General features: G+C 35.7%; 1 protein-coding gene across 3 annotated transcripts; it reads left to right on the top strand.

Moving 5' to 3' along the window:
- The first annotated feature begins 152 nt into the window (after positions 1–152).
- zpld1a (zona pellucida-like domain containing 1a) lies at positions 153–12272 on the top strand. Of its 3 annotated transcripts, none has more exons than XM_084105037.1 (13): positions 153–292; positions 5637–5716; positions 6450–6562; positions 6945–7115; positions 7195–7415; positions 7757–7938; positions 8297–8369; positions 8922–9019; positions 9455–9535; positions 9647–9818; positions 10582–10678; positions 10904–10933; positions 11289–12272. In XM_084105037.1, the coding sequence occupies exons 4-13, from the start codon at positions 7010–7012 to the stop codon at positions 11462–11464; spliced, it is 1236 nt and encodes a 411-aa protein (XP_083961163.1). In that variant the 5' UTR covers positions 153–292; positions 5637–5716; positions 6450–6562; positions 6945–7009; the 3' UTR covers positions 11465–12272. The 3 variants fall into 3 exon arrangements, with proteins under 3 accessions (XP_083961163.1, XP_083961162.1, XP_083961161.1); XM_084105036.1 differs by having other exon boundaries at positions 9644–9818; XM_084105035.1 differs by having other exon boundaries at positions 5970–6562; positions 9644–9818.
- Positions 12273–15565: the final 3293 nt, after the last annotated feature.

Raw genomic sequence — 15565 nt, 5'->3', positions numbered from 1 at the left:
TATTAACAGCAGCGTCCTCTCTCTCAACCCCTCTGTCACGCACTCTCCCTCTCCCTCTCCTCTCACCCTCTCTCTCTCTCTCTCTCCCAACTCCCCCTTTTTCCTCCTCAGTGGCTCTCCTATCGGATCTTGCCTCCCCCTGCTGGGTTTAAAAGGCTCGTAGGAAAATGGCGGGTCTGTTTCCTCTTTTCAGAGGATCCTCCCAAGGTTTATATGGATGTTGGATGGTTTGTGCGTAACGACGCCATGTTGGCTCTAACCATCAGACCGGGGTCCTCACACCACGTAGAAAGTGAGTACTACGATTTGGATTATGAGCCAAAATGGCGGCTCTAGCTGGACAGATTCTGTGTATTATCTACCAGGGCGACGGTTCACGTGACGGAATTTATCCAACACAATTCATGGTTTCATGGTTTTAATATAGTGACTCCGATATACTTTTCTTCTTCTTAATTTTTTTTTAGAACATAATAGACATGTCATTAATTAAATGTCTTTATTTAGCCTAATAGTTAAAAATAATTCAATATGTAGGCTATATATTACAAGTAGCTTAGAAAGTGTGTATACACACATACATATTATTCAGTAGAAATCTTCACAATAATACAATAATATAGTAATTACTATAATCTTATAATCTAAAATAAAAAAGGGAAAATAAAGTTTTCAGTTTTCACAATTTTATGATTAATTAATATATTAATTACGTATTACTCCTTTCCAGCTGATTGACTTGTGTGAAAGGCAATCACATACATAAAGCATTTTACATAAATTTCCCTCAGTGAAAATTTTTATTTGGCTTTCTGACTCTTTCCTTGCAAAATGCATTATAAAAGGGAGACATCTAGTGATAAAAATATGCAAGTACAGAAAACATTACTTGAGAAAAAAATAGTGCGTTTTAAGGCAATCGATATACTGAGCTGCATCATTAAAGCTTAAATAATTGACGCAAATTACAGTAGTTGATTATACTTACAGTATGTTGACCTATGCTGGTTGTGTTCAGTTTGTAAGTGTCCCTGCCTGCAGAAACTGCAATGTCCTGCATATTCGTATGTCTTGTTCAGCTTGGTGCATTCCAATATTGACTGCTTACAAGTACATATGCACCAGTATTTTGTGAATATCTTCCTGTGTTCAAGAAAATAGAAAGTGTGACTGAATTAGCGGGAATCCACGTGAATGAGAGTTTTCAAGAAAAATATAGGCCTATTAAAGTAGTCGTTTTTTAGTGCACCATGTAAATACCCACACATTTTAAAAGCATAGGCCTATTTGATGTGTGCATGCTGTAAAGCATTCCAAAATTCAGATCACTGGTGTAATTAAAACTCAAGCTGAGGAAAAAGAGAGGGGAAGGTCTCAGAGATTGAATGAGCCACTAATGCACAAAAGCACTGATCGGTTTCAGGACGAGGCTCGTCTGTGATAAATGGAGCAGATTGACTAATATCAACAGTATTGCACAGGTGGCATCAGTGTTCATTGTGTTGCAGTCTTACCGGTAGAGGGCGATATGCACATGCAGGTCTATATGTCCTTGTTCACAAACTTTCAAGAGCATCTTGACAACATCCATTTGAGAGATCGCAGGTGCATGTCATCTTTTTCTATTTACAGTACATATTCTACCATATTTATATTTTACATAATAAATATAATATATAACTTTCAGGATCCTTTGACGTAATCTTCACCAAATGCTAATAGCTTTTATTATTAAAAACAATACCCTAAATAATAATAATATAGAAAATGCAGTTTTTAATTATTTTCTGCATTACAGTACTGATACACCAATTTTTATATAATTATAATAATTAGTTTTAGAAAAATAATATTATAATCATTACTGATATCTGTAACTTACTATAGAAAGTTTAATAGTTTGTATTTATATTTTGCGTAGTATTATCGTTAACTTTCAGGATACTTTGACATCTACACAAAAATGATAGCTTTTATTATCTGCATTAAAGTACTGACACTGTCTTTATAATTATTTTTATATTAAATAATTATTTGTATACTACAACTACTACTACTAATTATTGTATTATTATTATTTTTATTTTTAGTGGTAGTATAGTATTAAAAAAGTTGGGGATCCTTTTACATGTAATCTATGCAAAATGTTAATAGCTTTTATTATCTGCCTTATTGGCACTGTTTTTTATTTTATTTCATATAATTATTTGTATCATATAATATTAATTATTATTATTTATTATTTGTTTTGAGATCCTGCATTACAATCCTGACACACAAGATATTGATATTTTGTATGCTGTTTTTTTATGAATCTCTGTCTGTGAGGAGAGAGCTGGTTATAGATATGTCTCATAATGAAAAGGTGTGTCCCTCAGGTCTGAATACCACATGGCTTGTGTTTCACACATGAACAATAAGGCATCCTGTGATTTCTGCCACCTGGGACCAGAAACACTGCTTTTCTGTCTGTTTAGTCCAACAGAGATCTCTCACATGCACAAAAGTTTCCTCTAACGCTGTCCAGCAGTGACTGAACTCTATAAACTGTCTCGCTCACAGTATAAACCCTTATAAAAAATAAAAAAAAATTTTAAGGAAGATTTTATTTAATACGATATAGACTATTTACAATAAAAAATTATTAAAACAATGAAAAAATGACTAATTAATCATATCATCGAACCTGATCTAATTAATTCACACGGACAGATTAAGATTGAATTAATATTGCTTATTCTTTCTGACCTAAACTTATTGCTTCAAGCATCCTTAAGTTAACCCTGTGAAAGTCATGTATTTCACAAAACATATTGACATATCTTATTTTTAATAGAAATGTCTGAACTGTGAAACTGAACATTTAAAGAAAAATATTTACCTCAAAGACACCTACACTGTGAAAAAAAAAAAAATTGCTGCCTTAAATGTTTAAGTACAATCAACTTGGATGTTTAAGTTATTTCAACTTAAATTGCATTACTGACTTAAAAATTATTTGAATCTTGTATAACTTATTAAAAAAAAAGCTGAAAATAGCATTGTTAGTTATTACTTAATTAATAGTTGTTAATATTACAAGTTAAAGCAATGTAAAAACATATGTTGTTATGACTTATTGATCATATAATTTTTTACAGTGTATAAAATGGGTCATTAGAAGGGTGTGAGGAGAAAAGTGATATGTCAGATGCACGACATGGATATGTTGTTTTTTTTCTATAGCATGTGCTATATTACCCCATTCAACAGCAGATATAACTGTTTCTGTGTTGGATGAAGGCTTACATAGATGACAAGCAATGTACTCTTTGCTGACAGGTACAGTTAGGAGGTAACCAAGTTGGCCGCTGTGACAGACAATACAATCTACAGAAAACAGAAAAGACATTTTCATCTGCGCTGTACCCGACAGAGGCCAGAGACCTGTCACTGACAGACTTTCCTCTCTCTTTTTCACACGCCATCTCTCTGTCTGCACACAGCTGACTTGTTTCCATATTAGAAACATGGTGAACATTTTGAAAGTATTTCAGCTGTCCTTATGTTGCAGAACCTGATTTCACCAAGTGCAATATGTTCCTGGATCAACATCTTTGTTGATCCTGGAACAACATTCCAATCAACCAATCAGATTTGAGGGACAAGTTTGCAGTTTATGTCAAGTTTAGGCTTACAACCAGGGTTAGGTGCTTCTATCAGCGTTATTCACTGTCATTTCCCTTTGATTTTAGGAATAATTTTAGGGTTAGGTATAGGGGTTAAGGGCTAAATGTTAGAATGTTGTCCTAGGATCAACAAAATATCAACTCGGCAAAATCAGGACATGCCCTTATTTAGGTATTTCTGGTCCCTCTGTATTATGATGATTATTTTCGTATGTTCATAATGTTTTATAGAACTTCATTTTGAGTCGGCCCCATCAAAGTCATTCTAATGTAGGCTGAATTGCAAAATTAACAGCCAATTTGTGGCCTTAAATCATTTCAGTAAGATTTCAAATCAAATTTACATCATAATAAGTTTAAATTAACTGTGCCTCCAGTTATAAACCTTTATGAATAAACATGGCACAATTAAGCAACAAAGCAAATCTGGTGACACTTTGAGAGAGACAGAGGCAATTAACAAAACTTGTGGTTTGCATGCCACCAAAAGTGTATTCCCTTGTTTAAAATTCCTCTTTTGCTTTTTTCTTCTTTTCACTAGACCAGGTGTATCCTGTCTGTCGGATAGCCATGACAACCAAACAGAGACAGATGCTCATAGTTCCTAATTCCATGCAGGCCGCAGTGATTGATGCTCTGGGCCTGACACCTGCTTGCCAGCCAACTGATGGCATTTCACACGGCTAGTAGAAAAACAGTAATTACTTGTACCCTGTTAAAAAAGAGTCATGCATTTTCTCAGAAACTATAGTCTGATTTATGATACAAGATATGCAGATAGTATTCTGTTAAGAAAGGGTGATCAAATATTATTGTTGGTTACACTAAAGACCTCAAGAAAGGTTAGATATGCCATTGTCATTCCTGTTATTGTCGGTTTTATATTGCATTACTGACTTTCTCACTGACCTCCTAATGACCCACATTATTCATTGCATTCTGAATAAAGTCATCAGATAAATAAATAAAAGACAAGAAAATGAAGCAAGTCCAAATGCCAGCCATATAAAAATAGATACAGCCTTTGTGTTGCATTGTTCGTAAACACAATTCCTGCCGGTGGCTTTGATAGGCCATTTCATCATTCTATTTAGTGTTTAAAATGAGCCCAAAACACATTCGTAAACTATAAAAACATCCTGTAATTGTTCCAATCCAGACCCATTAATTGAGCAATGAATAGCTAGTCAAACACTCAAGAACATATGAAGAGTTCAGATGCAAAAGCCTCTAAGTGGCATCTGAAATTTTCTTCTAAAATGATCATTTTTATCAAGCTTGTATATTTAAATTCAGTAATTTCACTTAAATGGCAATGAAAATTACCTATTAATTGTCATTAAAGTGAAATTACTGAACTTAAATATACGAACTTGATAAAAATGATCATTTTAGAAGAAAATTTTGCATCTGAACTCTTCATATATACAATGTTTTAAAAGGCATATTTTATCCAAGGATGCCGTTTTGCAATAAATAAATAAATGCTTTTATTTTGCACAGCTTAATTTTATTTAATAAACTGATGTTAAAAGAGTGCTATCCTAGAGTGTAAATGCAATAATACATGTTGAAATCCTTACAGTTCTGCTTGGCCTGATATCTTGCCAAGGTGAATGTGATTGTGCCACACTGATAAACAGCACTATAGCCTGCCATATAGAGACATTCAATTGTGAAAAATGAAAGAATGACATTTGCTGGAAGCGCATAAATAGAGATACTTATCGCAAGTACTGAATTGCCCCGCTATAGACCAACAGCTCCATTTTACCCACAATCCCTTCCATCTGAAGAAATTCTAAGACTTGAGGCAAACTTCGTCAGAGTTCTAGCCGAAGGGGCTCAGAGCTTCATCCGATTCGTGTCTCTGTAATATCCGAGGAGGATTTAGGATTTGAACCGTTTGGGATGGTATTGCATAGTTTTGAAAATTCTTCTCCTTTGGATTTCTTGTATTTTGCACAGATTGACAAGCGACTTTTCTGATGATGTATTGCAGCTGGAGCTGGCCTGCAGCCCGAACATCTTGAGCTTTGATTAATCAGGTAAGAATGGACAACGAAATCATTCAAGTTTCCCATTTTGCTGCAAGGATGGACCGTAGAGACAATTCTAAGGCAATTAATCATGCAGATTAAAGGCATTTTAAAAATGATGATGTATAAATGGCAGCTAATTTGATGATATATTAGTCTGCTATAAATTTGGAAGGGTTGGAACAGGCATTCATTACTAGAAGTATGCAGATAATGGAAGCATGAGTGTTTATTCACGGAAGACCCCATTTTTGTGATATAGATTCTCATATACATTAGCCAACAATTGACGTAAGGCCAAGAGTAGCAGTCGGAAAGGGGTGGGGGTCACGGCCAGACAGGTGGGATACCATCATGGGAGGCGGCTGGGGAAGTGCTGACTGAGCCGGGCCAAACAAAGCATCTAAAGCGTCCAGACAATCCTGGTCCCGACCCAGACCGTCCTGGCACACAGAAAGGCCAGCTCAGTCAGCGACGAGCCCAGTCCAGGAGCCGATGAAAAGATAATTCCCCCCCTCCCAGACCACATGCGGCGCGGGGCCACTTGTGAGCGCTGACAGAGCAAGATCAAGCAGAAAGGATATGAGTGGGAAACTTCAAAACCTGCTCATGTTTCTGGGCCTGTGAAAGGATTTGTATAACACATTCACTTTTGATGGACTTTCCCATGTTCCCCCAGACAGCGCTTTTGCTGTTGACGTGTTCAAATAATGAATCTCTTATGTTTAATTTTTTTCCTCAGAGCAAGGCCGCGTTTCTAGTTGTTTTGCCGGGATGCTGGGTAATCCAGTCAGTCTCGCGCCACAGCCGAGAACAGATGGAGTACCGCTGATTCTACAGCTGCCAGGGAAACGGGTGAGTCTTCCGAATCGGAGCGAGGGATGCTAAAGCAGACGGAGGGCAAAAGTGGACCAAGGTCAGGGTGAAACGTGCAGAAGTCTGTGTAAAAGCATCATACTAACAAATACCTACAGGAAGTGAATCTGTTTGAATAGATTTGCAGCTTTTTGAATATATAAATTGAGGTGAGTTGATTTGTTCCCAAAGTTTGTGCAATAGCACTTCAGAGCAATTTACGTTCATTATTGGTTTCAGATTGAACAGAAGCACCAACAAAAGCATCAGATTTCTCATTTTCTATCCGTTTTCTTCAAATTTAATAGCATAATTACAGAACAATGCAGGCAAATTACCTTTTGAAGAGAGTCTAATCATGCTTTTTTCCCTCTGATTTCAGAAAAAGAAGCATCTTCTGATGAATCCAAAGAATTTGCTCATACATTGTCTTTCTCAGGCGCTGAAATGGAACGTTTGTGTGTGATTCTTTTGATTGTAAGTAAAACTTTAATAGTCAATGCGCAATTCAATGGGTTCAACTGCGATGCCAACTTTCACAGCCGTTTCCCCGGTGAGTGAGCTCTTTCTTTTTTTGTGCAAGCATTTAATCAGTGACACGTAATTAATTGTATCTCATTCTCTCTCAACAGCTGAGCGGGACATCAGCGTGTATTGTGGAGTGCAAACCATCACGCTGAAGATTAATTTTTGCCCGGTGCTTTTCTCTGGCTACACCGACACTGACCTGGCACTGAACGGGCGTCACGGTGATGCCCACTGCCGAGGGTTCATCAACAACAACACGTTCCCAACGGTTGTGCTCTTCAGCATCAGTCTCAGCACGTTGGAGGCTTGCGGAAACGCACTGGTGGTAAGAAACCACCTGTTTTCACAATTTTCAACGGCCTACAATCATTCGCTCACATTAGCATATCCCGTAAAGGACCCAGAACTTTGCTTTCAGGTTCAGTCATTAGTAGGAAAACACATTTGTTACAGTAAATGCTAAAAAACAGCTTGTGTTTGGAGAGACAGTATTCTCTCTATGACAGTTTGGCCATTATAAATGAAGAACATCTGTGGTGAGGTGGATTTATCTTTGGTTTGGTGACGGCAGAGATCCGGCATTGATAAAAAGGTTGAGGATTATGGAGGTGAAGGTACATTAGTTTCAGGAAGAGCAATCACAGTTTAGTGCCACTGTGTCTGTAGGTCTCAACAGCTCAGGGGCCCAACGCATATGGGAATCTTTCCCTGGTTCAGATTGGGAATATAGGTGGATACATTGACACTCCGGATCCCCCAACGGTCATCAGCTACCTACCAGGACTGCTTTACAAGTTCAGTTGTAGTTACCCACTGGAATACCTGGTCAACAACACACAGCTTGCTTCGTAAGTCGGCTTCATCACTGTATAATGACGTTATATAATTCAGTACTGCATTTCAAAACCAATGCATTATTGTGTCCTTTTAAAAAAAAATTATTCACAATACTTTGAGGAAAGATAAAAAGGTAACAAATTGCATGTTGTCAAATATTTATCACTTATTGTTCAGATTTAATGGGCTGAATTGTGAGGCATAATTAAATTAGTATGCACAACGAATATGTTGTAAAACCTAATGTACGGTTGATTACAAGGACATCAGACAGTAAATCTGGAAAAACTATTACACAAGTTTTCCTTTCAGAATTAATTGGCCTGCAAAATATATTTATTATGTTTTAATAGCTTCTTATGTTCGAAGGTCAGCTGCAGCGATATCAGTGAAGGACAGCAATGGCACTTTTGTGAGCACGCTGAATTTACTTCTATACAATGTGAGTACATGTAGAAGAGTAGGCTATCATTTTTAATTAAGCGATATATAGAGATCAATCTACGTCTTTTGCACTGTGCTCAATACATAAACTAAACATTGTTATTCTGTTTTTGATAATTATTTAAATAATGGAATGTGTCCAGTTCAGACCAGTCCATGTCTGATATGGCTCAATTTTTAGTTTTTTGCTATATTTCGCTCATTTCTATACTAGAGACTTCCAAAGTTTTTTCTTAAACAGTTTATACTAATAATAAGAATGATTTATAATTTATTTCTTAAATGATTTTAAAGAATATATAAATAATATAATATTTATTTAAATGTATTATTATTTATTGTATATAGCGGCTTATATATATATATATATATATATATGTGTGTGTGTATTTGATAAATATTGTAATGCATGTGTGTGGTGTATGTTTTGTTGTTTTTTATGTTTTTTTATTGCTGTATTTTGCTTATTTCTATATTTCTAGAGCAAATAATTTAGTAATTTTTCAGCAAACATGTGTGGGATCCTAACCTGTGGTGTTCAATGTTTAAGGACTCCACATACATCCAGAATCTTGCCATCCCAATGTCTGGACTTACTTTGAAGACACGAGTGTTCGCCGCCGTAAAAGCAACCAACCTAGACAGGAGGTAAACTACAGTTACACAAATGTATCTTAGAAGAGTATCTTGCAAGGAGGCCAAACATACTAAAACATACTGTAGATATGATACTGGATACTAAACGATCTGATGGAGGTCAAATGTAAATTGAGACAGACACATGGTCTTTGGACTTTCACTGCATTGTTAGAGCACTTCCCTAAATGACCTCCTCTCTTATATCTGATAGATCCAGAACTAGTTTAGCCAATTAAAGGAAGAATGCTTAGTGACTCAATGCCGGCCTTGTTTAGGGCCAGGGAAGGGCGCCACTAAAATGAGTGGGAAAGATTATTATGGGTCCCGAGTAGAGATAAGACAAATGACTTCTATATGAAACAACAGTGGTTTGGTCGTATAGGGCGGTTTCCTATTCAAGCATCCATGTTTTAGTGACTGATTCACGCATGTCACTCTCCACAGGTGGAACGTTCTGATGGACTACTGTTACACGACTCCCTCTGGGAATCCTAATGATGAACTCCGATATGACCTTTTCTTTGGGTAATTCCATGTTTTCTTTAGATATGTGGGTGTGCTTGCTTGCACATATGTGGGTGTATACAAGCAGAATTGAAGCTGAATGCTAAGTGTATCTTGTCTCTGGTCCAGCAGATGCGATAAGGACCCGCAGACAACAGTGTTTGAGAACGGGAAGAGCCAGATGGGCCGCTTCTCCTTTGAGGTGTTCCGCTTTGTCAAGCACAAGAACCAGAAAATGTCCACTGTGTTTCTGCACTGCGTAACCAAGCTGTGTCGCTCTGACGACTGCCCCCTGCTCTTGCCTGTAAGTACGGCTGCTTTAGGTGAAACGTGTCAACGTGTCTGGGTCATACTTCACCCTAAAACCTAAAGAAAGAAATAAGATATTGAATTTTGCTCAAAGGAAATGACTTTCAAGATTTTTTGCATTGTGACAATATTTTCATTATTTTTTTAAATTACTTATTTATTTATTTATTTCATTTATTTATATCATTTATTTATTTATTTGGGGAGTTTTTTTAAATGTTTTTTTTTTTAAAAGGAGTTTCTTATGCTCATCAAGGCTGCATTTATTTGATCAAAAATACAGTAAAACAGCATTATTGTGAAATATTGTTACAATTTAAAAATCCATTTTATATTTCTTATTTCTATAATCTTTTTTTAAATGTAATTTATTCCTGTGATGGCAAAGCTGAATTTTCAGCAGCCATTACTCCAGTCTTAAATGTGTCACAAGATCCTTCAGAAGTAAATATAGAAAAAAAAGAAAAAAAAAGGAAAAAAAAAGAAAATTTTATTTAAATTATAATGCAAATTATATATGCGTCATGCAGTTTTGGTTTTACTGGCTTTAATTTATGGGAATTTCAAAAACAGCTCAGTTAAAGTAATTAGAATTTGTAAGGAAAACTTTCTAAGTTATAAAAAGAAAATCTTAATTGGTTATAATAGGCTTAATTTCCGTTATTTAATTTAACTTTAAGAAAAGAAAGAAATTTCTAAAGAAACTTCAAGTTGGAACTGTGTTCATTTATTATTCACAAATATTGGCATCCTGACAGATCTGCGGTAAGAGGAAGAAAAGGGACACGTCGGAAAGAACCGGTGTGGCCTCTGACAACGCAGTCATGACCGCTGGACCCATCATCACCAGAAGTGGTACGATATGAATTATAATGTAGTGTTTTTGTAGCTCAACTAGTAGCTCACAGGTATGATTCCCAGATAAACTGCTAAAAAGTAAACTTTGAGTACACCGTAAGTTATTGTATCTCAACTCTCAAAGTGAGCCTGTTATGTATATGAGACATGATTTAGCACTTTAAATTCGTCTTTGGGCAATAAATGTGCCATCTCACTAAAAGAATTCTCCTCTGTCCACAGATGAAACACCCACCAATAATTCCCAACTAGGTAAGGCTTCCTTTTTCCTCCACTTTAGCTCTTTTAAAAGGAGACTAAATCCGTCTATCTCAGAGCTGTAGCTTTTCTGATGGAGGATAAAAGCATGCTTACTCCCTCCTGAAAATATAGAGGAATGTTTTTTTTTTTTTCCTCAAAGGATGTCACGGCTTAAAACCATGACCAAAATAACGATGAGTTGGAGGGTTTCCAACAGTGAGAAGTTAATAGAGGGTAGAAGCAGGTGGTGTTATCAAGAAATGAACAAGAGGATTGAAAGAAAGAGTGCGTGATAAGTATTTGAACGGTGGGTTACATATTGTATGAAGTCTTCCTAACACTGTGTGTGTGTGTGTGTGTGTTTCAGCACAGTTAAACGGACCTCCATTCAAAATGAATTCAGTGACGAGTGCCTTGATTTCTGCCACCGCAATCCTTGGCGTTATGAGCATGTGTTTCTTCATCCTGTCTCTGTCACTGCTGAGGGGGAAACAGACGCCACCAACACCTCTGTCAGGAACACACAACCCAGCGTTCAGCTAAACGCACACACGGCTGTTCAGTCAGCTAAACAATACAACAATACCTGTGTGCGGAGCCTTTCGGTTACACACAATCATGCCGTACAGGGAAATAATATCATAACACCACTCTACACAGCCTTTAGCTACACACAGTTTCCCCATTTTTGGTTACAAAGCATTAATACAGCTATTCTCATTCCCGTAACTTTACATAACACACAATCCTAAACCAGTAGAGGCTGAATTTGAAATGATTCTCACACACAAATAAACAGGAAGAACGCACTTAAAAGGTGCACTCAGTAATTTTTTTCCTCATTACAGAAAAAAGTAATTTTGGCAAAATCATGTATACACATGAGATTTCAGTTATATATGTTGCTCAAACTAATTTAGGGGTTGCCATGTTGAGATCACATGACCAGCTGAACAGGCTACTACTGACTTTCTCTCGGTAACGCCTCTGTTATTGGACAATTTTGCTAATGGAATAAGTTAATGATGTCTGATAATGCATTACAATGGCATTGGTAACTACAATAGGATTGGTAACTGAAAACATTTGATTTTGTGTAAATCTGCATCCACAACACTAGGTGTCAGTATAAATCTAAAAAGATTTGCTCAACATAAGCAACAACCACCAAGTGCAATTTTAGGTCCAATGAATAATTTTGTCATTTTTTTTACCACAATTTATTATCCAATGCAACTACTTTCTCTCATCATTGATGCAAGTGGCACTATAGTTAAAACTGTCCGCTTTTACGATCAGATTTCTCTTTTCAGGCTGACTACTGTCATAGCGGAGCGGCAGTTTAAAGGGATAGTTCACCCATAAATGAAAATTCTGTCATCATTTACTCACCCTCAAATTGTTCCAAACCTGCATCAATTTCTTTCTTCTGCTGAACACAAAAGAATATATTTTGAAGAAAATTGTAACCAAACCAGACATTTTGTTGGTAACCAAACCAATAGAAATCAGTGGGGTCTATCAACTGTTTGGTTACCCATATTCTTCCATATATATTTTGTGTTCAGTAGAAGAAAGAAATTCATAAAGGTTTAGAACAACTTGAGGGTGAATAAATGATAACAGAATTTTCATTTTTGGGTGAACTATCTCTTTAACCACAATCTTAGTAAGCAAGCTAGTCAGTGTTTATAACAAATTAACTGAGCACATTCACTTTAATGTCCAAGTGCTCATGGTCTGCATTCATGTACTCATGTAAAATATATAAAAAAATCGAGACAGAATCTTAATTTTTGGGTGAACTATTACATTTTTTTTTACACACTTTATTTAATTACACTTGTAAATGAACTTATCAACAGAGCAGCGAACTGTTTTATACAAGTATTTAATTTTAAATGTCAGTTGATCCAGATCTTGGTGCAGTGTAACTTAAAGTTAATACCTCAGCCCCTCGCTTCATTATTGCAGGGTTTAAGATCAGTTACATGAAGAACATAAGCTGAGGTATCTAATAGACCTGCCGAACACATATTTCTAGTTCAGTGAGAATATTAGAGGCTGTAGGATGGAATGTGAGGAGTCCATTCATCACGACGGCACAAAGGATCATGGGACACCAGTGATTCCAAGTGCAAGACTCTTTGCAATAATTAGTTTGAGAGAGAGACCATAGGGAACGAATTTAATTAAGTTTAACAGCAACCTAGATCACTATGCTATGTGATTGAGGTGGATGCGAAGTTTTTTAGTTTTAATTAATTGTATTTGTTTTTACTCATTAGTATGCATATGTCTCTGTGATACCCACTGAACAGTAATGAGTCTTAGCAGTTAGTTTCACATAGTCTAATTTTCAGTGTTAGTTATAATTTTTTTTTATTAAAGATATTTGAATGGAATTTATGTCCAAGATAATTTAATTAAATGTAACAACCCATGTTATTATCCCCCCAAACACACATTTGTATTACTTTGTAGGTCTTTCTTTCTAGTTTTTTAACAATAAAGTAAATTCAGAATTGCTTCTGAATATTTAGTTTGATTTTGCAGTAATAATTACAAAAGAGACAGGGATCACAATCCATTACTCAGTTCTATTGTATTCAGTGCTGTCATGTTGAAGAAAGCAAGCTTTTAAAGGTCTTCACAATGATCGTAATCATCATGATGCCAGCTAAACAAAGAGCCTGTATTCATATCAGCCTTTTGAAGACTTCCAGTTTTATTATCTTTGACATCAGTGGAAAATATTAATGGGATTTTGGCATAATGAATGAATGGCCCAATTTAATGTGAAGAAATCAAAGGTACAGAAGGGCAGGAATGAGACATCATGTCCTATCTGGATATGAAAAACAAAACCCATTAGAGGATAATTCCCCCTGTCCTGAGCTGGTAGAAGTGTAAAGGCAAAGCTGTCGAGAAACTGTCAGCAAACAATATATATTTTCGACATATTTTACCAATACCATGGTGATCATTCAGGTACCATAATTTATATAAAAGTATAATGATATTTCCGTATAAAACCATCACTGTACCATATTACCACCAGTGTGCTTTATGTAAGCCTATCATTGTATTTGTGTCAATGCTGGTTTCCATAGTGATATACAAGGATAAATAAAAATCCACTTTTGTTCCTGACATGAATATCCTCATCTGCCATAAAGAAGGGTTGAGTGTCAGCATAGAATATAAGGATTAGCTCTTTTGATTAAGTGACCTAAGAGCACAAACCCCAAATCATACAAACCCAGCTTTTAACACAAGGAAGTGCCATTCTGAATTCCAATGACAGAAAAATGGTATTTATATATATATATAGTGTTTAAATTATATTATTAAATAAATATGAATTTATCACATTTTTATTAAATGTTATTATTAAATATAAAATTGTGTATGTATAAAAATTATATTTTATATATAAACTTCAGTCTTCAGTGTCACATGATCATTCAGAAATCATTCTAATATGCTGATTTGGTGCTCAAGAAACATTTTGTATTATCAATGTTGAAAACAGTTGTTCTGTGGAAACCGTGATATATTTTTTCAGATCTCTTTGATTAAAAACAAAACAAAATTCAAAACAACAGACTTTATTTGTAATAGAAATCTTTTGTAACATTATGTCTTTACTGTCACTTTTGATCAATTTAATGCATTCTTGCTGAATAAAAGCATTAATAAAAAAAAGTCTTACTCGCTCCAAACTTTTGTAGAAGTAGTGTATTGTATTTATTGCAAAAATAAATGATAGGCCTATTGTGTTATATTATAAAGGAGGCTACAAATTTAAGTTTTGCCAATTAAAAGTTTCCAATATTCCAAAACACAGGCCCTGTAGCCTTACGGCATGAGAATTATGATCGTATTGCCATTCAACCTATGATTTGACCCTAGCAGTGAGAGTTACCAGATCTTTGTGTAGCATCATATTTATAAGTGGATGCCAATAAGAAATCTGTTTTGAAGAAGATCTCACACTTCTGGCATCTGACACGGGCAGGGGTCATGCTTAAGCTTTATTAAACCCATCTTTGATTCTCCACAGATTTATCTGGATCTATGGCTTATTGCACAGAGAAAGAAAAGAAAGGTGCTGAAACAAAGTGCTTAGTTTGCAGCTTAAAGCAGAGCCCTCTCATTACAGAATAATCCACTGACCTTCTCACACCACTTAACAGTGTTTTCACGTCTACTCGGACAAGTGTACAAAGAATGAGCCATAGGTTATGTGATTCTTTCTCTCATGTCAGACTTGAAGTAAAGCAGGATACTGTTGGTGGAATAAGAATAGTTGGTCTATAAGTGTTAAGTGACTAATAAGCATTAATTGGGAACATGTGGTATTTTGTCAAGCTTGATGGCATTATTTGTATTTTGTCAAGCACTGGATCAACCAAACAAAGTGACTCAGGACTAAATTGAGATATTACTGTGAAGGGATGACAGTCAAAACAAAGCCCCGGAGTGCACAGAGATGTGCTTAATGAATGTTTTCCTCACCCTTGCAATTATGTTGTCTGATTTCTGATCTATTTAATTGTTTATCCAATAATGCCCAGTTGGCTTAATTTATGAAACATGGGCAGAATGAATTTGTGTAAACAGTTTGCTAAATCATTATTA

The sequence above is a fragment of the Abramis brama genome, assembly GCF_963993115.1.
Source record: "Abramis brama genome assembly, chromosome: 25".
Taxonomy (NCBI): Eukaryota; Metazoa; Chordata; class Actinopteri; order Cypriniformes; family Leuciscidae; genus Abramis; species Abramis brama.
This window is presented reverse-complemented; position numbering and strand designations above follow the sequence as displayed.

Bases quoted from the DNA above. Each gene is read 5' to 3' on its own strand.
- zpld1a (XM_084105036.1), top strand. From the start codon at position 7,010: ATGGAACGTTTGTGTGTGATTCTTTTGATTGTAAGTAAAACTTTAATA. The intron at 8,370-8,921 runs GTGAGTACATGT...TCAATGTTTAAG, and splicing joins TGAATTTACTTCTATACAAT to GACTCCACATACATCCAGAA. The intron at 10,934-11,288 runs GTAAGGCTTCCT...TGTGTGTTTCAG, and splicing joins CACCAATAATTCCCAACTAG to CACAGTTAAACGGACCTCCA.